At 56.9% G+C, this 27,634-nt stretch overlaps 1 protein-coding gene across 2 annotated transcripts in view; it reads right to left on the bottom strand.

Annotated features, from left to right (window-relative positions):
• ZBTB16 (zinc finger and BTB domain containing 16) overlaps nucleotides 1-25,378 on the bottom strand; it is a 183,042-nt gene extending 157,664 nt beyond the window's left edge. For both annotated transcript variants that reach the window (XM_029956190.1, XM_029956191.1), the window contains exon 1: nucleotides 24,021-25,378. In XM_029956190.1, coding sequence (XP_029812050.1) covers nucleotides 24,021-25,288 — 1,268 coding nt within the window. In that variant the 5' untranslated portion in view covers nucleotides 25,289-25,378. The remainder of the gene's footprint in view (nucleotides 1-24,020) is intronic.
• Nucleotides 25,379-27,634: the final 2,256 nt, after the last annotated feature.

Below are 27,634 nucleotides of genomic sequence, written 5' to 3'. Positions count from 1 at the left end.
CTCTGCCCCTCCCCTGTCTGCACGCTCTCAAAAATGAACAAACAAAAAAATTTTTTAAAGTTCATTGCCTCAGCCCCTGCAGCCCTGCCCATCACATCCAATGCGACCTCACTACCAACCCCCCTGGGCGGGGCGGGGGTCCGGGAGGACGGAATCAGGAACCTGAAGAAGAAACCAAGTAAGCACAAACAAGAGAGGCCACATGCAGTTTTCCTGACCCTCCCACAGAGAGAAGGGCTGCAGGACGGGGCAGACGGCCGGAGCAGGTGCTGGGGGTGTGAGCACTGCAGAGCAGGGGCGGGCGGCCCGGTCAGGCAAGTGGACACTCGCCATGGCTGCCCAGCGCCAGCCCACAAGGCCTCCGAGAGAATCAAGTCCTTTTTCATGTTGTAAAATGCGTTGGTCAGGGGCGCCTGGATGGCTCAGTTGGCTAAACGCCCGACTTCAGCTCAGGTCACGATCTCACAGTCCGTGGGTTCAAGCCCCACATCAGGCCATGTGCTGACAGCTCGGAGCCTGGAGCTGCTTCACATTCTGTGTCTCCCTCTCTCTGCCCCTCCTCCACTCATACTTTGTTTTTCTCTGTATCAATAATAAATAAACATTAAAAAAAATCTTTTTAAAAACTGAGTTGGTCAGGATGGAGGAACAAAAGGCTTGGGCCTGTAAGCCACGGACCGGGAAGGCCTTACCCAGATCTGGGACGAGCCCCAGACAACGGCCCGACCACACAGGCGCTAGCTTCTCCCCACCAAAAAGTCCAGGCATTTCTGTGATGTGGGGCTGGCGCAGACCAGAAGCCCCCCAGCTAGGCTGGGCACCCCCACGCTGCTCCCCACGGCGCCAACAGCCTGCCAGGCCAAGGCCTCAACTTGGAGAAACCCCGAAGTTCCAGGGGCCACCCTGTCTTCCCGGTGGCCCCTGCGAGAGGCATCTAGGAATAAACCAAGACAGTCCTCCTGCCCCTCTCAGGCCTGGGGTACCTACATGGGGAGAACGGCCTCACCCCCCCAGAAGAGGAGATCTCTCCCACAGCCACCCACAACACGGCCTGCCAGGGCGCAGAGGGCACGGGCGCACGGAGCCACTGCTCACCCTGAGCCTCAGTTACCTGTCCCTGAAATGGGCATGAGAAAAACACCACCACCTTTCCTTCCGAGAAGGAGAAGAGAAACTGGATCACCTCCCAAGTCCCCTCCAGCTCTACGATCTTGATCATGGCCACAATCTCAGTAGCAAACCAGAGCAGCCAAGTGGCCCAGAGTCAGCCACTTCCTGCCCTGCACCGGGCTCGCGGCCTCAGGGAGGCCCCAAGTGGAGCTACAGACCTGCACCTGCCATCCGGGTACCTGCGAAGCCCCAGGACCTTTGCACTGCAAGCACCTTGCGATTTACCTGCAAAGCGCAGAGGAAGGAAAAGAGGAAGAACCGCCCTGCCCCCTCGCCTCCAGACCCTGAGGAGCCCTGCACCAGGTTCACAAGTCCCGCAGGGAACACAGGACTGCAGGACTGTCCTCCAGATCACCGGCCTCTCTGCCTCCCGGCAGCTAACCCCGTGGCCGCCCCCTCTCGCCTCCCACCCTGTCCAAGTCCACACTGGAGAGTAAATATAGCGGTGTGGTCACCGCACCGACCGTGAGCAGGTGCCCAGGAGGGGTCCTTGGCTGGGCCCCTATGCTCAGGGCTCACCCTCACGGCTTCCCCGGGGACCCCAGAGAGCCTGCTGCGGAATCAGCAAACGTTCACCCCCGGAGCCAGGCCTCCCGCCCCACACAGCCCTCCCCGACGGCGGCTCCTCCTCAAAGACTGCTCCTCGCGGTGATGCGGCCCGTCCAGTGGGTCCCGGACGGCGGTGAAGGAGGGCGAGGGAAGGGGAAAGAGGATCCAGGTGCCGGGCTCATGGTCCTTGGCCCCGGCGAGCCTCCTCGTTATCACCTGGTGGGTAAACACAGGCGTGGGCATTAGTGCCCACACCTGCACAATCAGGCATTGTGTGTGCTCGCCCGGCCACCTCCCTTCCCACGGCGCTCGCACGGCCCCATTCCTGCCGTCATAAAGATGCCAGTTAGGACCAATTTTCCACTGATCCAAAAGAGAAAAAAAAAAAAAAAAAGGACTGAAAAAGAAAAAAAGGCTCCAAAACGCAGACAGTTGTAGAGTACCTGAGCCTGGGCTGCATCCTGCGCCCCCCTCGCCACCGGCTCTGTCAGGGGGCTGACCCCGGGGCGCCATGCCCCACATGCACAGACGGCTCAGCCCAGTGACCTCTGCTTCACGCAGCCAGCGGGATGTACGGCGCAGCCCTCACGGGCTGGCCCCGGAGGAAGGAATGGACGGCGGACAGTCATGTCCCCGGCCAGGACCCGGGTCCCACCCACAAACCCTCAGCGGGTCTCGGGGAAGAAGTCAGCAGAAGCAGTGCAAATGGAAGGTCAAGTGTTATCTACACCTCTTCAGGCGCGGGAGTTCCAAGGGGGGCTGACCCGGTCTTTCCGAAGGAAGGAGCGGATCAAGAAAGCGGAGGAGACAGCGTCCACACTGGAGCTTCGGAAGCTCTGGTCCTGTGTGGCCAGAGGGCAAGGGCAAGAAGGAAGCACGATGCACGGAGCTGCCAGGCACGGGTGAGGGACTAGAAGGCTGTAACACAGACATACAAGAGGGCCCCTGCCCTCGGGGGGATGCCAACCATCCTCGGACGGGCGGAGCAGCGGAGATGCGGCTGGAATCCAGGGTCTGCGACGGCTCTGAACACCAAGCCGGAACTCTCCGGTTCCGTCTCTGGAAGAGGCGCCAGAGTGCCGCAGAGAGTGTCAGAGCATGGTGGCACCGCCGTGGGGGTTCCGCAGGAAGGCGGCTCAGGAGAGCACGGCCACCTGGCTAAGCGAGAGTGAGGAGAAGGGGTTGGGAGAGGTGGGAGCCACGGAGGACGCCGAGGGCCGCAGCAGCGGGCAGAGGGTCCGGCGGGGCGTGAGGACCCAGGAGCAGACTTGGGAGGACGGTGCTAGACGAGCTCGATGCGACCAAGTTCTCATTGCTGGCAGGAAGGACGGCCACAGCAGGCAGCTGGAAAGGAAAGCGTGGGAGACAAGAAAGACCAAAAGACAAACAAACAAGATACAAAAACACAGAGGTAGAAGGCTGGCAGTCACACGGAGAGGTGACCCTGGAAACCACGAGACGGCAGGGGAACATGGCAACCACGTCTTAGCAGACACCTCCATCACGGGGTGAGAGGATCGCGCTCAACGTCAACCAACACCGTGAGCATCCACGGCGAAGAGGAGAAACGACCAGCATTTTGCTGGTGAGAAGACAGACCACGGGGACCGAAGCGGTCACCGCTCCACAGAAGGGGACGCGGGCATTCAGACACGGGGCTCCCGGGACCAGGTCACGCTGCCTTTGGGAGACAGTTTCAGGAAATCCAGGGAGGGGAGGGCACGGGGATCAATGCATGAGTCCAGGAGGGGACAGTGCCTCTGAGAACTACGGGGTCACAGGAGACCTGAGAGAACAGTGTCAACACGGCTACCCCGCAGGATTGTAAGCAAGGGGCAACATGGGGCCAAGGGACCTGGTTCCAGAGCTGGGGAGAAGCGTCTGCACGCCCCCGAGGACTCCCTTCCCTCCCGGGCGGCCAGGAGCACAAAATGTGTCTAGGCAAGCGGAGTGCTCAGCACGCAACGAGTGCTCACTTGGCTACGATTTCCTGAGCACCTACTACGTATCCAGCACGGCAGGAGGAGGCACAGGGAGAGAGGGTGGGCGTCCTCACTGAACCCGTGCTGTTGGTCTAGCTGGGGAGACCAAACGTACGGTCGAACAGTCCGGTCATGAGGCAGCAGGGCCCTGATCAAATGGCGCACAGGAAACAAAGGAGGCGGAAGCCAGGGTGCCCAGATCGAGACCACGCTCCCCGGGGGAGGCTGACTTGAGGAGGTCTTGAAGGCTGGCGGGGACAGGGAGACCAGGAGAAAGGGGGGGACAGCCCCGGGTGGGGGTGCGATGGGGTGGGGGTTGTAGCAAAAGCCACCGAGGACCTGCACTGCCTGGCGGCCTCCTCAGGGTTGGCGCTGCCCCTTAGGTTTGCAAAACTAGAGGGTCAACGTGGGGAAGGAGAGGTGGGCACCAAGTCTAACGTGTCCCCCTCGAACGCCACCAGCGGGCGGGCTCTGCCCCAAGGCGGGGGTGCAGACAGTGAGCAGAACCCACGGGAAAGAACTTCAGAGAACGAGCTGCCGGCAAAGCTCTTGACCACCCCCACCCCCACCCCCAAATTTCAGAGGCTGGATGACAACAGCCTTCCTACCCCTGGTCTGTCTTCACTAAAATCTCAGTGTTCCGACCTCCAACCAACTCAAAGCTTTACAAACGCCCAGAATTGCTAGCGTGGCATTCAGAGCACTCCGTGACCCGGTTTTGATGCCACGGTCTCTTCCGGCCTGGTCTCCCAGCCCCTCCCGCACCCATCCCCCACTCCGGCACACCACCCTGCGTGTGGGCTCCCTGCCCCTGCTCAGCCTCAGCCTTGCTCACCTCCTAGCCAGAAGAGAGAGTGCCTGTCTCCGCTCGTCCAAAGCCTAGCCACCCTCCAGGGACGGGCAAAATGCTACCTCCTCCGTGAAGCCCTCTGGAAGCTTCCATCAGAATCATTCAATTCCACGCCTGTGCTCCCCAGCACGTCACTCACTTAATAACTGAGCACAAGGACCAATACACACACACACACACACACTCACACACACACCCACACACACAGCCAAATACATGTAAGCCTGTCATGTCTACTTCACTGTTGGCTCTTAAAGGGATTTATTAACATCTCTGCACCACCGCACAACATCACTTAGCAAACCACTCAGCACACAGTAGGTGCTCACTAAATGTTCTTTCCATTTGAATACCCACGGCTAAGTCCTGACCATACCGGGGTGTTGTGCAAACCAGAGATGACAAACCAGTAGCGGGTCCTGACTCACATTTTCTTTTACTTTTGTTTTACTGTTTATTTTTGAGAGAGAGAGAAAGAGAGCGTGAGCACGGGAGGATCAGAGAGAGAGGGAGACAGAATCTGAAGCAGGCTCCAGGCTCCGAGCTATTAGCACAGGACCCGATGTGGGGTTCAAACCCATGAACCTCGAGATCATGACCTGAGCCGAAGTCAGATGCTCAACTGACTGAGCCAGCCAGGCTTGCCTTGATTCACATTTTTAAATGAAACAGAGATAGAACAGAACAGAAAATATCAGAGTCCATATGTAAAGCTAGAACTGAGGTTCACTGACTGAACCTTTGGTCTGAGGTGCGTGCCCTAGGTCAGGATAAATGTGGGCCACAGCCTGCATTCTGGGACCAAGCAGCAAATAAAAAAGCAAGTTAGCAGAGGTTTGGTCCAAAACGGACCTTGTGAAGAATTCCTCGGGTCGGGGTGGGGTCACTACACCTGCCCACCTTCCACCACCTGCACAGCTTCCAAACAGATTCATCATGGTAGGGGTATGGCCTTCGGACAAGCGTCCTCACTCATGGATCATTCCAGCAGGTCCTCCAGGCTCTGCTTACCCAGGCAGGAAGGCAGAGCGGGCTGGCCCTAGACGGAGCTGTGACCAGCTTTAGGACTACAGGGGAAAGGAGGACTTAACCCCTCGTCCGCCGGACAACACGTCCTGCCCCTGCCCTCACTCCCCCACCAGCAACCCCCACCCCCACCCCAACCAACACTCACCACCCAGGAATCACCACGTCTGGCCACAGACCTCCGTATGCATTCCAAGGCCTCCCTCCTCGAAATAATGGATTTGCCCGTCGTGATTCATGCAAAGAAATAAATGCTATACATTTCTCTGTTGCTTTAAGTTAGTTAGGTACTTGGAGGGAAGGGCGGCCTCCAGCTAATGGGTCAGATAAGCTAAAATCAATATAAGCCACCACCTCTGAATCTTTTAAATCACCACCTTCCCTCCCCTGACCAACGCTGAGCCAACCCCGTGGTGGGCACAGAGCAACCTGAAGGTCTGCAAAGGACCATCGGCTCATGCTAATATTCAAAGGGACATCATCTCCCATCCGCTTCCTGATTCCTGACACCCCCATATCTCTTCCCCCCCACACACACACACACAAATCACTGCAATCTCTGGGAGCAGCCAGCCAAGGACAGGGGAGATGACTCCAAGAGCACACCACGAAAACACACAAGGGAGACACTCAGAAGACCTATCAATAGAGGCACAACATCTCCAACAATGGAGGTGAAAAGTCTGGTTCTTCTCCAGATTGGTCAGACCCACCCGTTTGTTCACTGCCCAGAACCACCCTGATGTGATCTGATCCAACGGGGGGCCGTGAAACTTAAAAACCTGGAAGTGCCTGAGCGAGGGCGGTGAGGGCGGCAGGAGGGCGGAGCCCTCGGTGTCGGGAAAACCTGTCCCTCCCTTACAGCTGTCTGGGGGACCTCGGTGACTCTCAGGAGCAGGACCAGCTCAGGGTGCTAAGCAGACTCTGGAAATGGAATCAGCTGCTCGGCCAACAGTGGCATCCCTCTCCTGGGGGGGGTGAGAAGAAGGCGAGGGGGCAGGGCACACCTGACGGCCTCAGAAGGCGGGCTGGCCCCAGAAATCCCTTCCGGCCCATCCCCCACCGGGACAGCGTGACACCCAGTGCAAGGACACTGGGCTCTGCCACCCCTGAAGGGCAGGGGCAGGCACGGTGGCTCACCCATCCGTCCTGAGTGGGGACTGAGCATGGGGAGGGTGCACGGAGGCAGACAGAGCTTCATTCCCCAAGTGGGCGGCACCCCGCCACCGCCTGGGATACTGGCACAGCTGGCATGGTGCTAAGAATCCAGGACGGGAATTTCCAGGCAAGACCAGAGTCCCCCAGACCCATTTCTTACAGCTGGCCTCAAGGGGGACCGGCGGGGGGTGTTGGGGGGTGTTGAGCAAGGAAGGAGGGCATCTCTGCCGCCTGCTGAATTTTCGCTTCGGTTTAGGAACTGTTTGTTTTATGTTGTTTTGGGTTACGGGGCAGGCGCCAAGCTCGACTGCCCGCCTTTCAGCTCCTTTTTTTTTTTTTTTTAAGAAAGACAAAGAGAAAAACAAAACAACCCAACACCCGTGGCCCCAGCCCGTGTCTGCGCTGTGGGCGGCCTGCATGAGCTTCCTTGATCCGACCACAAAAAGGCATCGGTGGAAGCAGCGAGGGGCCCTGGAACGGCCCGTCCAAGCCGGGCCCGCCGCTCCGTTGAGGTTAGCAGTTCCCCGGGGGCCGGGAGCCGCCGGGCAAACAGACCGTGCCCCTCGTTACACAACGCCAGCCTTATCTCCCCGCGCCACCGTCGGTTTGCAGGCATTGCGCAGCGCCACAACCACAGCCGAGACCGGCCACGAGAGATAGCCGGCTCCCGGCTCGCTATCAGAGACGCAGGACGGGTCCGGGACGGTTAGCCTGGCTTCACACACTCGGGATGCTATTAAAAGAGAGCCAGAGAGACGGATAACAGTCGGCCGGCCAGCCTCACAGTGTCACTTCCTCTGACCGTGACAGCTGAAGGGCCCCCTCCGTCCGCCTCCCTCCCCCAGGCCCTCCGACCATCGAGAAGAGGTGGGAAAGGGCCATTTCATGTCAAATCCTGGGGGAGTGCCAGGTGTAAGATGCCACAGGGATCGCTCCCTGAGCTCCTTTCCTGGGCACCCAGGGGACAGCAGGAAGGGAGCAGGGGCAGGAGAATACGGTTGTAGTGGACGGCACCACAAGGGGTGCTCTCACAGGGTCACACTCCTCCTCAAGCGCTTTTGATGGCTCCCTACTGCCCCAGCATGAAGTCCAAAAAACAAACCGCAGTCACATTCATTGAGCCATTACCTCGGTCCAGGCACCGAGCAGGATGTTAAATGCATCATCTGTAAGCCTCAGGCCATCCACTCGGCAGCCCGCACCCCGGTCACAGTGCCTCGGGCATGTGGCCACCACTGCACAGTCTGGAGTGACAGCCGGGGGTCTGCACGCACGTCGGCCCACGTTCTCTGTGCTTCTCCAGGCTGTGCTGCCTTCACCCCTCCCTGGCCTGGCGTCCAGGGCACCCCCTCCGACCCCAGCCTCCCCTTCCCGTCCCACTGCGCCAGGTCCAGCCCAAGGAAGTTACTTCATGGGGAATCTGAGCGCTTCTCACAACTGTAATTTCACAGCTTCTCACAGGACTGAAGGTCCCTCCCCCGTCAGGACAGCCCACGGGGGCAGAGGTCCCGTCTTGCTCCTCACTGAACTCCCAGGGCACTGCCCGGTGCCCAGCACACAGGAAGTGCTCAACCAATTTTCTTAATTAAAAGTGAGACCTGGGGCGCCTCAGTGGCTCCGTCGGTTAAGCGTCTGACTCTTGGTTTTAGCTCAGGTCGTGATCTCATAGTTTGTGGGTTCGAGATCCGCATCGGGCTCTCTGATGACCCCACGGAGCCTGCTTGGGATTCTCTCTCTCCCTCTCTCTCTCTCTCTCAAAATAAATAAACTTTAAAAAAATTTCAAATGAATCCCTCCAGGTACAAGGTATTTCATCTCTAACTTTCCTTGTGCTTTTTTCTATAGATCTACATAATCTTCCCACTTCCTACTTTCTATCACAGTTGTCAACACACACATCCACGTGTAATGTATTTTAAAGCCTCAGGGGAGCTGGGGTGGCTCAGTCGGTTAAACATCTGACTCTTGGTTTCTGCTCAGGTCATGATCTCACAGCTTGTGGGTTCGAGCCCCGCATCAGGCTCTGCATTGTTGGCGTGGAGCCTGCTTGGGATTCTCTCTCCCCGCCCCCCTTTCTGCCCCTCCCTGGCTCTTTTGCTGACTCTCTGTCTCTCTCTCTCTCTCTCTCTCTCAAAATAAGCAAGCTTTAAAAAATAAAACAATAAAGTATTTTAATGCCTCTGCTCCCAATATAAGCTTCTCAAGGGACCCATGTCTTACTAATCTTTGCACCTTAAAACCCCTAACACAGTGCATCCCCCGAAAACCTAAAGGACTCATGTACAGCAATCTACTCAGGCTGAACAGCAAAGAGACATGAGTAAAGGACAAGCCACCGGGCCGAAACCCGCCCAGTGCCCCGCAGGTCCCAGATTTGAAACTGCTCCGTTCTCTTCTCACCTCGCCCCTGGTGGGAGCAGGGAGCAGACCTGGCGAGCAGCGGGCAAATTTGTGCAGGCAGAGCTGACGCAGGCAGGGAATCAAAGACGGGCTTCCAGACCCGATTTTGCCACCAGCTTGCTGTGTGGCCTTGGGCAAGTCACAGAGCCTCTCTGGACCTCTGCTGACTCCCCTAAAGGAGCATGTTGGCAATACATTATTTTATGAGCCCTCCCGGCCCTCACGTTCTGTGACCTTTCGTCCCCTTGACGACCACAGCTGAATGGCAGGTAGAGCGCCAACAGGTGGCACCAGGGATGACGAGGGACACTTAGAGCCCCCCTCACGCCGTTCCTCAGCCCTCAAAAAGAAACCACGCAACCTGAGCGAGTGAATCAGCCAGGCTCCCTCATCGGGATGGATGCCGGCCATGATTTGCATATGGACCTGAAGTAAATAAACGAGCAAGCAGACACCGAGATGGAATGTCAGTAAATAACTCCCAGTGACACCTGACTTCTTTCCCATGTATGTAGATTTTCACAGACCCAGTTCGGGAGTGTTCGAATTAGCACAACCTGGCCTTAAATACTGTGCAAAACACGTAGTAAGCGTTTTGCTTTCTTTTATGTCGTCAATGGTTTCAATGGGGATGACTCATCCTTCCTCTTTAACACTCTGTTCTAATATGCTTTACTATAAATAATGCAGAGAGAGAGAGAGAGAGAGAGAGAGGGAGAGAGAGAACACCAGGCCCCTGCACAGCCAGGTCACGGAGACCCAGGTCCCACGGCCAGTCTGTCTCAGGGGGGCCCTCTTGGAGAGAGAAGAAAGACAAACCCCTCCCCCTCCCCCACTCTCCAGGTATTCAGGGCACGAAGACTGTTAGAGAAGGGGCCTAACACGTGCGGGGGACGGGCCAGTGCCACACTGGGATTTAATGCACAAGCGCCCTGAACCTTCTAGAGCCTTCCCAGGAAAGAGATCAGGGGCAAGCGCAGGCCACCAGCCTCCTAAGGGCTGCTCCCTTAGAGCGTCAGAACCCACTGCGTTCTTTCTGACCCCGAGCTACATCTCCCAGTGGTGGGAGATTTTCTTAACACAGAAGTGCCTCTTGGGACCCCAAACTCACCGGAGGTCAAGCCACAGACGCAGAAACACTATGGCAACAAAAGGAATCTGCCCCAGGCCCAGGCCAATGGGGGCAGCCGCTGGAAATCACTGGTCCCTTGGCCTCGGTCAGCTCCCACCTAAGAAGTGAGGCCAACATTCACCCCGGGGCTGAGCCGACAAGCACTCCCCGCACACTCGTTTCCAGACTCTGCTTTCAGGGTCAGACACGGTCATCCGGTGTCACCAGATCGGTCATCGAATTAGTCTGACCGTTTCCGAAAGTCACGTCTACTCTCCCAAAGGGCAAGGCAAGAAGAACATGGCAGAGACCTTGGAAAGGATCCGAAGGAAGACTTCCAAAGAGTCTGGGGCCGTGGCCGCATCCCAGGATTAAGTGATCACTTAGTACATCTGGAGGCTTCTTTGCAACGGCAGCTGCGTCTCATAAATGGAGACCTTTATCCACACGAACCTGCACCATCCGCTTAGTATCTGGGCCGTGGGCTGCCGCCACCGGGCTACAACGCTCAGCAACTCGGCAGTGCCCAAAACGAAAAATTTTGCTGGTTCCTTCCATAGTTTCTCCTCTGGGCCCATTTACAGACACCTCCACCGTGCGACGCACTTGACACGTTTTATCCCCATAACCACCCAAAAGGTGTTGGTCTCGCTTTTTACAGAACAAGGAAACGGGGCTCAGAAAGGCTAAGTGACCTGTTTGAGGCACACGGTGACTTCCGCAGCCCGGGTGCTCACCCAGGATACCTCACTCGGCTCTCCCCAACATTCCACGCTGTCCCTAGCACACGCTGTCCCTGTCCCACGTCCCGGAAAGCCCCTTCCTTGAGTGGAGAGACCTCAGCCCGTGCCCCCCGCCCCGGTTCCTGAGCTCTGTCCCAGCAGACACCCCCTGCTCGAAGCAGCCCTCTCCGCGATCTGCAAACATCACAAGGACATCAAAACAAAGCTATCAGCTGGGTTGCTGGCTTGCGAAGGCAGCCCAACTCTTTTGTTTGACGCTCAGACAGCTTACTGACTAGGTGCTGGGGTCAGAAGTTTGCTTTCCACCCAGGCTCTTCGAGAACGGAGCCCTGGCCTGGAAGAAGGAAACGCAGGGCAGGTGGGGCCCTCCAAGTGACAAAAGCCACCCAGTAAAGATCTCAGACTTGTCGGCAAGGAAAACGTCCTCACAAGCCGACAACTTGCCGAGATGAGAAAGGGTTAAGGGAGAAAAAAGTAGGAACCAAAGAAGCGAAAATCACCTAGCCGCTTCCCCTCTTGTATGAATAGGGGGCAACCCACTCACTGGAATGTTCTCAGAGAGTCTGCGTGTCCACATGAAGGAGGAGGAAAGCAGGGGAGGGCAGGAAGCTGATAAGCCTCCCGGCACACACAGCTGCGTTTTATAAGATACCTGTCCTCCGCGTCAGGTGTTTTCACACATCTCCACCCCGATCTGAAAGAGGGTCCCCGCTCTCCACCCCGTCCCTCCTTCCTAACACGCACCCCCCTCACCCTGACCCCGACAGTTTATCTTTGCCTATTGGGAAAACTGGCGTTTATCGAGTAATCTACTCCTCATATATTGTTACACAGACCACAGGGGTTATCAGCGCCGCTGATACAGGAAGATAAACAGCAACCTCTTATGCAAATAACACTAAGAACGGGGGAGTGGCCACGGGACAAGAATCGGAATTTAGGAGAACGTGCCTTCTCCTTAGTTCCGAAGCTGGAAACCACATGGACCTGGAGAAGGTTCTCCGGATTGGCTGTCCTCTCCCTTTCTTGCAGGGAGGGGCAGCTGGGGGGGGAAGGGGGGGGGTCCGACCTGCTCTGCAGAGAACAGCAGCAGCCTCCCATCTGACTAATAGGATCTCCTTTCTGTGACCACAGGCTTCTGCTTCCTGCACCAGATCCTTCATTCCTCTGGGATTTCAGACCCCTTGCAACGAGCTTTGTTCAGAAAGGGAGAAGATGGTCTTCTCCAAGGCGGGACTGGGGTCAGAGGGTGGAGGGAAAAACATCCACGGAGAACTGGGAGTTCTGGGCTCCGGGACACAAGCCACACGACAGGGGGTCCCTCCCTCCCCGTGGGCTCTGCCGACCTGTCTCCGCCCGGCAACGCAGGTCCAGGCGGCACCTTCTGGAACCCTTCTCATTATCTTAAGGGCAAACTCACATCAAGGACCCAGAGGCGAGGGGCTCCAAGTGACAAAAGAATCGCATTCAGAGGGACAGGGCAATCTGCTTCTCACACCAGGCTGCGGGCTGCCGAGGGGAAACCCGGAGAGTGACAGAGTCCAGGGCTGGCCCGAATGAAAGACTGAATGCAACAGCCTAATTTACACAGGAAGTGAGCACTTACCAGACCCTTCACCTCCACACACAAAACCCTCGGCCATATCTGGAAGCAATTACATCCAGTTAACATGATCTGCCGGCCACGACAATTAACTGCAAACAGAAATATTTTTCACTTTTGCAACAGGGGATGGCAAGGGTTGGCCCGTCGGCGCACGCCCCCCGCCCCCACCAGCCACCGAATGTGGCTGCTGGGGACTGGTTAACAGCTGCCCAGCTCCCAGAAACAAAAGCCACTCTTGTACCTGTCGGGACACAAAAAAGTAAAATAGCGGATACCAACCAAGGGAGGAAGGCGGGGAGGGGCAGCGAAAACCGGCGCTGCAGGCGGAGGAAAGGAGGCCAGGCACGCGGGCCCTGCATGGGCGCTCAGCACTCACGAGCCCAGCCCGGTTTCCCACACGCAACTCCAAGGGAAGGAAAATGTTTTTAGAGTCACTCAATTTAGCAGCGTTTCACATTGTTTTTAGGTACCATCTCTATCCCTTCTGCCAAGGGGACGGGGGTGGGGGGACGCAGGGAGGTAGACGCACAAATGTGAGCCGATCCTTAATTTAGCAGAGCATCGAGGGGACAACTGTCACGATTCCGCTGCTGCACGGACCACGTCCCATTATACTCGGCGAAAACGCCTTCCAGGCAGCTCTGCCCTGCTCCGGGAGGGGCGGACTTATTTGGGACAAGCACGGTGTTCTGTGCAGAGGGTGCAGGGAAGAACTTGCCACCCAGGGGCACGGAAACCCCAAAACGGGCCAGTGCCCCTTCTCCAAACTGCCCCCCCCCCCACTCAGCTGCCTCCATCCGCTGACCACTCCCGTCCTTTCTCTCTGCACCCAGCTGCCAACTGGAGAAGTTTTTATTTTCCCTGGAGAGACTGTCCACGATGCCAGGGACAGATGGGACAGATCTGCTTTAAAGTTCCGAAAGGAGCCACCATCTCCAGCCGCTTCCCCGCCACGGGCCCATCTTCCCTGGGGCCGGACCCCACGGGCTGTTGTGTCCCCAAATGCAGCCCACACCTCTGTCACCAGGGTCCTGTGAAGCAGCAGCAGAGGCCAGAGCAGAAGTGATGCATCCATCTGCCAGATGGCTCACAAACCTCTCCCCTCGAAGAGGCAGGCTCCCCCCGGAACCAGGTCAAATCCTGCTCTTGTCCGCAAACATCACATTTACAAACGTTACTTGCGCACAGAAGAAGGAACACCCAGGTGGCTTTTGATTCCAAGGCTGTGATGAGGAAGAAGATCTCTATAGATTAGATGAGAAAAAGTGCTAGGCCCTCCTTCCCAACTTTTTAAAAATAACGTTACAGGGGCACCTGGGCGGCTCAGCGGGTTCAGCGTCTGACTCCGGCTCAGGTCACAATCTCACAGTTCATGGGTTTGAGCCCCATATGGGGCTCTGTGCTGACAGCCTGGAGCCTGCTTCCGATTCTGTGTGTGTCTCTCTCTCTCTGACCCTCCTCTGCTCACACTCTGTCTCTCGCATTCTCAAAAATAAACATTAAAAAAATTTTAATAAGATCACAATGAGGAAGAAACAGACCTTCCAATGCCAGCCACAGAGCATGCCACATGCCCGCCCCAGGCGGACAGACCCCGAACGCACCATCCATGGGTAAGATCAGGACGGCTCAATGAAGTCCACGTTAGGACTTCCTCTCGGAGATGAGGAAGTGGGTGGTTAGGTATCTCACTGGGGCCCCAGAGCTCCTAAGAGACAGAGAATAAATTCAAACCCAGATTCAACTGCAGACTCGACGCTTCCTTCCCAGCTCCCCACCAGTCTGCAGCCAACACTTCCAGAAACTTCTGACACTACAGAAGTGCAAAAGCCAGCAAATCATCATCCCCTTTGAAATCCCCCCACCCCGCCACTCCGGGGACAGCCGTGCATGGGGGTCTCTCCTCCACCCGCCCCCAGGCTCCACACACCCATCGAGGCACACGCTCAGCTCGGGGAGGGGGGGGGGGGCGCACAGCCCTCCAGGCATGGAAATGGTTAAGTCGTCCTCACTGAATAAATCAAAAGTTCAAGGCTGCAACATACCACAATGATTCCCTCTTTACATATGACAAGAACCAGAGAGGGGCTGAAATCCCAAGCATCCTGATGGGGTCTCCCCGGCCCGCACAGGGTATGCAGCCAGGGTCAGGGCCGCGGACCTTTAGCGGCAACATTCATTTCCTGAACAGGACAAGTCCCCCCGACCATAAAGCTAATAGGAACTTCCTCGCACGGCGAGCTCCGGCTCACAGGGGCTACTTGTCACTGGCCACGCAGGGGGAGAGCACTGGTTCCCATTAGTGGGTTATGATGCCAGGTGCTACTAATAAGGTACATCGGCAAGAACCAAGAGCCTGCGAGGCTGTCTCTCCGACTCTGGAAGTAATCAGGCCCGGGGGGGGGGGGGGGGGGGGGGGGGGGGGGGGGGGGGGGGGGGGGGGGGGGGCCTGAGCCACAGGAGACCCCGGCCGCATCCAACCTGCTGAAGGGCAGAAATACATACATTTCAAACAATCCCTCCACGTTTTCCGCATCTACCATGAAAAACTCCCCCGAATTAACACGAATAATGTCCCCTCCCACCCCGACTCCAGGCCTGATGGATCTCCGAGGGCCATTACGGTCAGCCACATCTGCTTCTCACTATGGCAAAGGGAGTTGTGCCAAGACGCTTAATGGCATTAAGATCACAACGCTCAGCTAATCCACTTAGAGACCGACGCACCGGGCGAGGTGGCAGGGGGCTCCTGGAGAGAGCGGCCCCCCTGGCAGGCTGGGGTCACGAAAGAAGGGGGAAGCAGGGAGGCGGCCTCCCGTGTGAGTCCCTGCTGTGTGCCTCATGTCACCTGGTACCTCGCTCACCACGCTGAAAACTGCACTGGGACGCAAGGGGCTACCCTCACTCCTCAGGGGGAGAGCCCGGCAGTTCGGACCGGCGAACTCGTTTGTCCACACTCACGGGGCAGCGCCGACACGCGCACCCATGTCCATCTGACGGCACGGCGTGCCCCCACCAAGACAGCGGCCTGGCGGTGTGTCTGTCCCTCCCCTGACATGCCTGCTGGGGGTGGCCTGCGTGCGTGTAGGAGTCCTTACGTACAAATGACAGGGAATCTAAGTGGCCCAAAAGGGGCACCCTGCTGGCTCAGCCAGAAAAACGAGCATGTGACTCTTGATCTTTCGGTTGTGAGTTTGAGTCCCATGTTGGGTATAGAGATTATTAAATAAATACATAGACTTAAAATAAATCAACGCTAATTTAAAATTAATAAATGGTGGGGGGCGCCTGAGTGGCTCAGTCGGTTAAGAGTCTGTCTCTGACTCTCAAATCTAGACAACAAACAGGGGTTTCTGGGGGTTGTGGCAGGGGGGGGCTAATGGGTCCGGGGCACTAAGGAATCTACTTCCGAAATCACTGTTGCACTATATGCCAACTATCTTGGATATAAATTTAAAAAATAAATAAAAATCTTTTTTAAAAAAGAGTCCAGGGGCGCCTGGGTGGCTCAGTCGGTTAAGCCTCCGACTTCGGCTCAGGCCAGATCTCACGTTTGTGGGTTCGAGCCCCGTGTCAGGCTCTGTGCTGACAGCTAGCTCAGGGCCTGGAGCCTGCTTCCAGTTCTGTGTCTCCTTCTCTCTCTGCCCCTCCCCCTCTCATGCTCTGTCTCTGTCTGTACCAAAAATAAATAAAAAATATTAAAATAAATAAAAATAAAAAATAAAAAAATAAAAGAGTCCAACTTTGGATTTCAGCTCACGTCACAATCTCAGAGTTCAAGCCCCACGATGGGCTCTATGCTGACAGCACAGAGCCTGCTTGGGATTCTCTCTCCCTCTCTCTCAGCCCCCTCCTCCCCTCTCAAAAATAGATAAGTATTTACAACAATTTTTTTAATAATTAAAAATGGGGGGGCACCTGGGTGGCTCAGTCGGTTTAGTGGCCGACGTGGGCTCAGGTCATGTTCTCACAGCTCGTGGGTTCGAGCCCCGTGTCGGGCTCTGGAGCCTGCTTCAGATTCTGTGTCTCCCTCTCTCTCTGCTTCTCCCTGACTTGTATTCTGTGTGTGTGTCTCTCTCTCTAAAATAAGTAAACATTAATAAAAAAAATTCTTTTAATTATTAAAAATAGTAAATGGCCGCAAAGAGAAGTCTGAAAACCACTTCCAACTGACCCCCAATTTCTCCTTTTCGTTAAGATTTCTGTGACTGAGAGGTATCATAACTCAGCCAGGGATGCCCCTCTCTTTTGGGAAGTCCTTCCTGCTAGCTAACTTGGGTTCTTCCTGCTGCAAAGCTGAACACAATCCGTTCCTGCCGAAGGAAATGGAGCCTTGAGGTCAGAGTCGTCGGCAAGCCAGGCACTTAGAATTGAGCAGGTCCTGGCGAGCTTTCAGCCGAAGTTTCCGTACTGACAGTCAAGTACCCAGTCCCCTGCCTGCAGCTGCACAGACGACTCTCACGTAGGCAAAACCCAACCGTAGTTTTTCCAGACTGAGCCAGCATAATAAGGACACTGGGGCTTTTAAGGGGAAACAGTAGAAAGGGGAATTTCTGATTATGCTGGCATGAAATTAAGAGCATGGAATTTTTATTTTTGTAAGTGGGTTTCTTTTTCTCTTCCATTTTCTGTTTTTTTGAGTCAGCATAAAAGGCCCCCGTCGCCTGAAGCTGGTCTGTGTCCATAAGGGATGACATGGGATGATGCCGTTTTCATGGGACTCGTGTGGCCCCGGAAGACCTGAACTCCCTTAAGTGGGTAGCGCCCTCACTACTTTCCTCCTCGCGAGCCACCGGAGGGGACTAGGAGGCCAGAGGGGACCGAGCGATGAGCGTCCTGGTCACCGACGGCAGGAAACGCAGAGCTGGTCCTTCCCGATCCCCACTGCCCCTCCGGGTCCATCAGGCGCTGCTGGCCCAAGCAGGGCATTGTGGGAAAACCAGTGGCGTCCGAAGCCCTGAGCACAAGCCCTGGCCCTGCGGTGGGACGCGTCCTTGGCCTCTCATGCTTCCCTCTGCCCATCAGGGAATCACAACGAATGTCCCCAGGGCGTGTCAGAGTCTGGATGCACTGAGCACCCAACCCGGAATGTACGGAGCCCAGAAAATGCTGTTTGCAAGCATCTTGCATGGGGGGAGGGGGTCGGGAAGGGGAGGGAGCCCTGGCAGGCCCGGCCGCCGCCAGCCCGACTCCCCTCATCAGCTGGGGTCTGTGCTCCTCTGCATGGACCATAGCGATGTGCCCGGCCGGCCACAGGCACGGGCTCTTGGGGACCGGGTGAGCCTGCGTGGCCGCCGGAACGGAGGGAGGCCAGTGGAGCGCTGCCCGGCTAAATTTAAATGGAAACTGGAACGAGTCATCAGAGCCCGGGTCAATGGGACAAAGGGTACCCTGGCCGCCAGGGCACAAGCAGGTCGGCTTCTGGGGGGAGGGGGCGCAGGTGCTCCCAGCGCAGGTGCTCCCACCCCACGTGGCGCCGCAGCCGCAGGTTTTACGGCGCTGCGGGAACTAACGCCTAGAGGGGAAGCGGGACCTGGCCCAACACGAACACACTTCCCACCCTGCCCTGCCAGGGCGCCCCATTTCACAACAACAGAAATAAACACGCAGGGAACATCACTTCGTGTCACCGTTCCTTGCATTTGACCTGTGTTTGCTGATAAATCCAGGGGGCAGGTAGTCATTATTCCCATTCTACCAGGGAGCAAACCGGCACAGAGAGGTTAGGCTACATCACCGCAGTCACACAGTAAAACATCAGAAGTAGGGTGGTGGGGTTGCCATGGTCAGTTTTTCTTTCTACCAAAAGGACCACCATTGAGCCAGGGCTTTCAGCCAATGCCGCTGAATCAGAACCTGGGAAAACATGGGGACACCTGGGTGGCTCAGTCAGTTAAGAACCTGGGAAAACCTTCTGTTACCGAGGAATGTTCTCGAACCCTCCAACAGGCACACCAAGGCACACGTGTATTCATTTATCAAGAATCTGAGCTCTCATCCTTGGGCTTTCAGTTGGACTGGTTTTGAAGTCATTAATTAAAAAAAAAAAATTAAAACTGATTGGAAAGGTTTGTCTCCTGAATTAGCAAGAAAGGAAAGAGTTGTGAATGGAGTTTGATTTTAACGGTTTAGGATAATCTCTATTTTAAAGATTCATAAACAGAGCTCCTAGAATAAGCAGGAGGGAAATGTGTGGCTGAGCTGAACATTCCTCCTCCCCTTCCAGCAATTAGCAGCTTCGTCTAACAGTGACAGCAAATGTAAATGGGACTTTTTGTACGGAGATGAAAGACCTTGCCACTTCCCTCCACTGGAAAAAACATATAGAAGAAATCATCTTCAAAATTTCCCAGAGCGCCGTCTAGATCTCACATGACTCTGTAACCCTACGCGAGTAAAAGTATTAAAAACCAAAGGGCAGACAGAATCAACTCAGAGAGACCCACACCTATTTTCACTGGCTGATGGCCAACCCAGATTCCAAAAGACAGCAAAGCGCAATTGGCCAAAAGGACTTCAGGAGAATGGGAGTGAGCACACAGAAGGGGCAGGACTTTTTCAAGAGCTCAATCCAGCAAGAGCTCCTCCACCACCCAGTTCTACAAACCAAGGAACAAGGCTCCGGATGAGAGAGAGACCCACCTGGTCGTGCAGCCCCGACCCACGGGCCCGCGCCCCTCCACGCGCACCACCACAAAGCCTCCTGCCATCCTCCCAACTTCACAACTAACGACCTCGCCGAGGGAAGACTTCCAGGAGCCCAGGACGTTACAAACGTAAGTCATTTATCACCCCCCGAAAGGCCACTTCCTGGAAATAGAAATGGGTTCGAAAAGGATTTGGGCAAATCTGTGAATGACAGAACAGCCGTAAATAGCTGCTCAGAGAAGCTGGGCTGCACATGACCTTCACGATTGACGTCAAGGAAGATGGCCATGGCCTCGGGCGGTGGTGTCGTCGGGATGGTGCTGGCACCCAGAGACTAGGTCAGATGGACCTGACCCAGAACGGCAATGCCCATGTGCTTATATGGCCTGGCGCAGAGCACTTGGGACCAGGAATCAGAAGGGCAGCTGGGCTCCTGACTCTATCCATTTATAGCTCCGTGACCTTGGCCAAGTCACTTATTGGCTCCAAAGCTCAGTTTCCTCGTCTGCAAGTTGGGGCTAAAATGGTCCACAATCCCACTGCTTTACCCAAAACCCCTGGGTGCTTCAGAAAACCCAACTGCTCAGACTTCGGAAAGCGTCCTACGGAATTCTCCAGTAGCAGGGGACTGACTCTAGGGAAGCACTCTGTAATCAAACACATTAATATTTTTGCAGCAACACAGATGAATATTCAAAGTAGGCGGGCTAAATATAGCCTCACATCAGTTCAGATCAGGTTCTGCCACTACACGAGCTGCATGAAACCCTTCAGCTGCCAGGGCTTCTCAGACTTTATGTTCACAGACACAGAACGACGGACCCGTGCCTGCTGCGGGGCGGGGGCGGGGGGCTGTCGGGCTGAGAAAGTCACCACAAGTGCTTTGCAAAGAAGAAAGTGCTAGAGCTGACAAAACGCACTGTAATACCGCCCGTCGCAAGCAGAGCCTGACCTCAGAGGCGCCTGAAGCCAGCAGAAGGAGGAAACGCCACCAGGATAAGGGCGACCGCTCAACCCCCCAAAGTGGCCGAAACCAAGGTCAACAGCTGCTGGCCGTCTACACGGTCAACCGCTGAAAACGGAGCGGCTGGTCACCTGAGACAGACGGAGGCAAAGAGCCAGGCAGAATCTGTCAGCTCAACCATGTGGCTCACGCACCCCAGAGCTGACCCCAAGAAGCCTCTGGAAAGGGCTGCAGACATGAGTCCTGGGAGCTGCCTGGAGTCATTCCTTGTGTTTCCCCGAGCATCTCTTCAAGACCCAGGCCGGAGTTCCTACTGTGCACGTGCAGGATGCGCCCTGTAGCTGGTCTAACTGGCAAAGCACACCCCGCTCTCTGATTCTGCAGCACTTGATTCGGAAACATATTCAGACAGGGCTGTGGGAGCCTAGGGAGGCAGAGGGCTAGGAATGATGACGGTCTTCACACCTAAGACAGCCACACTGTCCCCCGTCATCTTGTCAGCACATGTATAGAACTCTGGGAAAGAGAAGGTGCGCCTGGCCCAGGCCAGCGAGTCCCTGGAGCAGATCCACATAAGCCTACATGCAGAACAGCGCCAGCCTTTTGGAGACGGAGAGAAAGAGGAGCGATGAATCTAATCTCCCAGAAGCCCGCTGTGACCCTGCCTCCCACAGATACTGTCCCCTGGGTCGTGAGCACACTGGAGAGGGCTGTGGCGTCCAGACCTTGCTCCTGCATCTGCCCGGAGAACGCTGCTGCTCTTTCAGGTCTGCTGCCCTTCTGGAACCTTCAGGTAAGCGAGCCCCATTTAATTTACAGAAGGAGTGTCTTTGTCCGGTCTCTCCATCAGCTGTGACTCGGAGGATGCTGCCCGCACAGCCTTGCCGAGGAGCGCTGTGGGCACCATGACTTCGCTGTCCTATTCTGTCTGCAAGAGTGGCGCCAAGAGGCTCTCTGTCACCAGCCTGGGACTGAGGGAAGCCAGTGGCAGGACTCATACCCGGCTCTCTCCCTCCTGCGCCGCGTCCCAGCCCTGCCCGCCTCCTGCCTCTCCGTGCCCTTGAGCTCCCCGGCCACATTGAACTGCCCGGGACTCAAGCTGCAGTTACACTTTAGTCTACGGCTTAAAAGCAAACAAAATAAAACCTGTAGCTCGCTACTTTGTCATGTTCATCACTGCTAAGTTTCCAGTCAATTGCACAGCAGCCCAAAATCCAATTATTTTGTCTCGTCCTCTTGTTTGTACCAGTGGTGGGGAGAAACAGGATTTAGGGAAGTAGCACCCTAACCCAGGAGTTGAGGGAGAAAGGAAAGGCCCCCCGCAGAGGGCATCCGATCAGAGCCAAAAGGCCCAGAAGCCGCTCGAACATCTTCTCCCCTCCCCACTTTCTCCGGGCCTCACAGCTTTCCACCGGGGCACTGTCCTCCGCTCCAGTGTCTTGGGCTGCACTGGCTTGCTTTCCACTCAGTCCAAAGCACATGCGCCCGTGTCAGCAGCCCACAGCCGAGGACCCTGGACCAGTGCCTCACCGTCCTAAGCTCCTAGGGACAGGGACATTCTCTGCACCGTTTGCAGCCAGCACAGCCCCGGTGGAAGGCAGCGCTGTGGACTCTCCACTCGAGAATTCTAGAAGCCAAGGGAGGCAATGTGGACACCTGAACAGGGAGCGGCGGGGTCAGCCCGTCACCAGCACCATGTCACCCACTGCTCCAGGGATTTCTGGATGTGCCTTCGTCGGTTCCACACCGCACTTCACAGACCCTCTCCATTTTGAAGAGCGAAACTAAATTCAGGAAGGTTACATAACTCTCCCAGGCTCTCCCAGCGAGGTGTAGCCAGGTCCAGGCCTCTGCCTCCCTCCAAGAGGACAGAGGGTCCTGCAGAATGGGAGCCTGGACCCCCGCGGGAGCATGGGATCTGCCGTGGCCCTCCACACCCCCCCCCCCAAGTAAAGACGCAATCAGGACCAGAGGAGAGCCAGACCCAAGAGTACTTTCCACCAGACCCCATTTCCCATCGCACCTATCTGAAATAATTCACATCCGGAGAAGATGAGAAATCTATCTGGTCAAGTCTGGGGAGGGGGGTTTCCTCTCTAGGAAAGTTTGAGCAGAAACAAACACATCCTTGGTCTATTTCTGGGTGGTGCAAGCACGGAGCAGACACACCTCGGTGGCGGTTATTTTTCGCACCCACTGGAAAAATTGGGCTACAATGAGCTCAGCGGCACTTTCCAGAAGGTAGGTCTCAGCCGCGGATCAGGCGGCCTGGGAGCGGGTTCCAGCTGGGCGTGGGGTAATCACCGACCCCCAGACACCTGCCCCGCCCCCACACCCTCTCACTCACACCCTCTCCTGTACCTGAAGGAATATCAGGAATGAGTGGAAAAAGACGGTCGCTCAAGTGAAGAATCCACCCCATGTTGGCAAAACAGGGGGCAAGAGGGTGTGCAGGAAAGGTTACCATGGATGACAACAAAACTGGATTTCTGGACACCATTCACCTGACCCAGGGACCAGAGGGTCCAAGGATGGGCATATCGTCATGGCAGCTGCACGGGAAAACCAAACCCACTCCTGATCCTGTCCATATTTACTCTAGCTGTGAGCGGTTCTCAAAACCCTCTGTTCTGTATACACGACCCTCTTCAGCACTGAGCGACTCCAAGAGGCAGCAAAATACAAGGAGGCTCAGACCTGAACCCTGTCTCTTAATCTGTGTGACCATGGGAAAAGGTCTGAGCATCTTCCTACGTGAAAGAACACCACCCAGGGCGCCTGGGGGGCTTGGTCAGTTAAGCGTCCGACTTCGACTCAGGGCATGATCTCATGGTTCATGGGTTCGGAGCCCCGTGTCGGGCTCTGCACTGACTGCTAGCTCAGAGCCCGGAGCCTGCTTCAGATTCTGTACCTCCCTCTCTCTCTCTGACCCTCCCCTGCTCGCACTGTCTCTCAAAAATAAATAAATGTAAAAAAATAAAATAAAATAAACACCCACCTCAAGAGACTGTCAACAAAAATGTGATTCCGTGTAAAGCACTTTGTGTTGAACCGGGCATGTCCTAAGAGCTCAACGTTTGGTCATTTCATAGAGAAAGAGACAGGGGACAGAGGGGAGCCAACGCTAGCCCTAAGCCACATTCCATCCAACGTGAGCAGACAGGGAAAGAGTAAGACGCTGACTGCAAAACCAAGACCCTCACACCCACCTCTCCTCTTGAATTTAAATCAACTCCCTCTAACCGTGTTGGCAAAGGGCAGAGAATGAGCAAGGGAAGGAAGCAGCTTCCCTGGTGAGAAACGTTCACCAGGAACGGCTCACGTGGTTTACGAGCACCCAGCCCCCCCAGCCCCGCCTGCCACCCCTCACACCCCGGAGCTGCGGTGAGCACTATCTGGCGACCCGAGGACCTATGTGCCTGGAACCCAGCAACGTGGCCCGGTCCAGGCCATGGATCTTCCCCAATCCTGCTTCTCCTCTTCCTCCAGTTTATTAGTCACTCCAGCAAAGGGGACCAGACCTGACAGCAGAAACATCAAAAGGGAGCCCGAATGCAAAAGGAGAGGAAAGGGCCTGGTAAGCAGCCGGGCCGTGAGTTCCCCAAGGCTTAGGGAACCCCTGAGGCCCTCTCCTCACATTTGAAACAGGGGTCCCCACTACTCCCCACCCCCGGACTTAGGACAAGGGTCTTTTCACAAAGAGCAGGGAGGACAGGGGGAGCCAGGTCCCAGGGCTCGGGAGCAGCAGGGCAGGAAGGCAGGAGCCTGGGGCCGGGCTGCGGGGTGCGGGGTGCAGGCTGCGGAGGGGCCTACCTGTGCTGCTCCACCGCCTCATTGTCGGGGAGCTCCACCCCGCACACGCTGCACTGCTCCCCGATGGTCCGGCTCTCCGCCTTCATGCCCACCGCCAGCTCACCCAGCTTGCTGAACAGCTCCCTCTGGATGAAGCCCTGGGGCAGCAGCCCCCCGTAGGTGCTGAAGTCCATGGACACGGCCAGGGCGGGCTGCACGTGGAGGCCGGAAGCCACCGAGGACGGCATGCTCAGCACGGCGTCGGCCTTGTGGTTGGGCAACACAGAATAGATGCCCAGATGCTTCTCGGCCGGCGGCACAGGGTGCTCGGGTCGGCCCGGGGGGCCCTGGCCAGCCTCGGCGGGGGGCGGCAGCAGCTCAGCGCTCTCCTCCCGCCCATAGTGCAGCTCCCGGGCGCTGGTGATGACGCTGCTTCGGGTGGGGGTCCCAGGCCCTTCCTTGCCCCTCTCCTCCACCTTGTCCCCCGCTGCGCCCGCCATGCCGGACTCGGCGGCCCCAGGGCTGTCCTGGCCGGGCACCTCATCCACCTGCATCATCTCCGTCTTCACCTCAGCCACCCCAGCGTGCCGCCCGCCCCCGGCCAGAGCCGGCTCCTCGGGCCCCGCAGGGGGCTGAAGAGTTCCCTGCAGGAGCGACTGTCCTATGGTCATCAAACTGTCCACCGCAGCCTTGGTGGGGCTCATGGCCGAAAGACCAAAGGAGGTGGAGACGGAAGGGCTCTGGTCCACCATGGGTCCAGGGAGGCTCTGCGCGGCCACGCTGGCGTACCCGCCCTCCTCGCTGGAATGCTTCGAGATGAAGATGTTCTTGAGGTACCGAGCCTTGCGGTCCTCCTCCTCCTCGGCCGCGCCGTCCGCCATGGTGGCCTCCGTGTCGTTGTCGTCGGAGGCCTGGATGGTCTCCAGGATCTTCAGGCACTGCTCCTCCAGGTACTCGATCTCTAAGATCTCGGCCGCGTACAGCAGGTCATCCAGGTCCTCCGCCTTGGCTTGCAGCGTGGCGGTGTACGCGTACTCCAGAATCTGCTGGAAGGTCTTTGGCGAGAGGAAGTCCAGAGTATAGTGCTGGCTGTTGCGGTGGAAGAGGATCTCAAACATCTTGCTGGTGCAGGCCAGCACGGTCCGGTGGGCGTGGAACTCCTGGCTGTCCACCATGATGACCACATCGCACAGCGTCCCGGCCAGCCGCATCTGGTTGGCCTTGCACAGGAGCCCCGTGGGGTGGCTGGGGTTCTGCAGCTGGATCATCCCCATCTTCGTCAGATCCATGGTGCTCCCCTCGGCTCAGGCATGAGGCTCTCTTTCCTTCCTGGCTCTGCGTGACGGGGCTGGGTGGGTTTCCTGGGCCAACCTAGAGAGCTAGAGGGCATGGGAGTGGGGGGAGAAAGAGAGGAGAGAACAAAAGGCAGATGAGTGGCCCTCAAAGCAAGAACTCAACACAGAACCCCCATGGCCCCCCAGTACGACAAGTCTGGGTGGATTTAGTGTATGGAAAGGGAGGAAGCGTCCTAGCCCTCTGCACATGGGCCTTTACAAGCCCTGGTGTGACGAGGGTAAAGCCCAGTTTCTGTCACAACATCTGCTTCACTCGCTGCTCCACAACATCTGTTAGATGAACCGAAGTGCTGGGCTCGCTTTGCATCAAAGTGCGGGGCTCCTGCACGAGGCCAACCTGCATTATGAGGAAGTGTCCGGCACACACGCTGAAGGAGCACGGGGTTAACCCCTTCCTTTAGCCGACTGAAGCAATCGGCCTCTCTCTCAACCCCCCGTGCTTTCGGGAAACCTCATCTTCTAAACAAAGCTTTCCTGGGGCACCTGGGTGGCTCAGTCGGTTAAGCGTCCGGCTTCGGCTCAGGTCATGATCTCACAGTTTGTGGGTTCGAGCCCCGCGTCAGGCTCTATGCAGACCACTAGCTCAGAGCCTGGAGCCTGCTTCCCTCTCTCTCTGACCCTCCCCTGCTCGCACAGTCTCTGACTCTCAAAAATTAATTTAAAAACATTAAAAAATATAATATATATATATATAAACAAAGTTTTTCTAAATCCCGCCTGACTGGGGCAGCAGGAGGAGCACGGACAGGCCTACCTGGAGCTGCCAGCCTGCAGGCCCGGCCCCCACAAATTTGCAAGCAAGGGCTTTCCTCTGGCCCCTCTCCCAGTTGGCCAACACCTCCTAGGCCTCTGCCCTTCCTCTCTTCTCAGGGCTGCAAGGGATGGACCCCCCTCCACCCTGGCCCCTCCTGAGGCAACAGCAGGAGCACAGACACATAACACCCACCCTAGCCTGGCTGACTTCTACTCCCAGGTGCCTCAGAGCTACTGCAGGTGCAATCCGAAATCTGGACTGTGCGTGTGCCCAGGCACGTGTGCACGCAGCAGCCAGACAGGGGGAGTGAACACGTGCGCACATGCTTATAGGAGGCGCCACACCTACCTCCTGCCCACATGTGCTGAGTGGACGGGAGGATCTACAAGAAGTAGGAGAATGGGTCGTGGAATGCCTGCAGATCATAGGAAACACGAGCCCCTACGGCCAGGAGTGCACGCGCTGGGCACGTGAACTCCAAGCGCGGCCCACAGCTCCCAGGTCCTGTGCCAGGAGCAGCAGTCGATGCTCGAGCTGCATGAAGGCACCAGAAGTGATTTTGGCACCAATATCTGCCATGTGAATTACAACCAGGATGAAGAGAGCACAGGCTGGGAGACAAAGGCCTCTCCCAAAGCGTCGTTTGGGATCAGTGACAGGGCTCTGGGACCCCCTCACCGGCATAAAGTGTTAGAAAGACCTCGCCCAGATCCAGGGGACCCCAGCCTCTGCCTTGCCGAGGCTAGCACTGCAGTGAACCGAACTAGAAGCAGAGAACAGCGCGCAGGCTCTGCCTGCCTCTCCAAACGCTGCTCACCTCCGCCCCCAAAAGGAGCCCTATTGGCTCCGGAGGCACAGATCACGCAGAAAGGGTTAACAAGACAACTAGTCAAGACATTTTTGCCGCCCACCCTGGGTGGAGAGAATCGGGCCATCAAAAGTGGAAGCGCCGCTCACGGGCGCCTCGCCACCACACGCCTTCCTTCAGACCTAGGGGGCTTGGGGAAACTAGGACGGGCAAGCGAAAGAATGGAAGCTGAGCCACCCGAATTCCTTCCTTCCCAAAAGCAAGCGCCTTAGGTCCTGCGGGAAATCGGGGTGCTCTCGGTCAGCGGACCCCGACCCGGGGCGCAGCGCCCAGCGCGAGGGGACGCCGGCGCTAACCCGCTAGGGCTCCGGGGACCGATCCTGCTCCCACGCCCCCCAGTCCCGGCCACCCCCACGGAGACTTGGAAGCGACTTCAGCAAACTTGGGGAAGCAACTTTTCCCGGGGAGCCTGACGGCGGGGAGGGGGTGGGGAGGAGCCGGGTTAGGAAGGAGGAAAAGCGAGAGAGACCGGGACGAAAGGCGAGAGTCCAGGCGGCTGGACGCCGGGGCGACGGCGCGAGGAGGCGGACCCGCCCCGCCGCGAAGGGGAAGCACAAAAGCCCGACAGCGAGCCGCGGGGGAAGGAAAGGCGAGAAGCGGTCCGCCCGCCCTCCCTCTCCGCCCCGGGGCCGTGACCCGCGGCCGCGACAGGCGGGGC

The sequence above is a fragment of the Suricata suricatta genome, chromosome 11, assembly GCF_006229205.1.
Source record: "Suricata suricatta isolate VVHF042 chromosome 11, meerkat_22Aug2017_6uvM2_HiC, whole genome shotgun sequence".
NCBI classification, from domain to species: Eukaryota; Metazoa; Chordata; class Mammalia; order Carnivora; family Herpestidae; genus Suricata; species Suricata suricatta.
The sequence above is the reverse complement of the archived record's forward strand: the minus strand, read 5'-3'. Positions and strand labels throughout refer to the sequence as shown.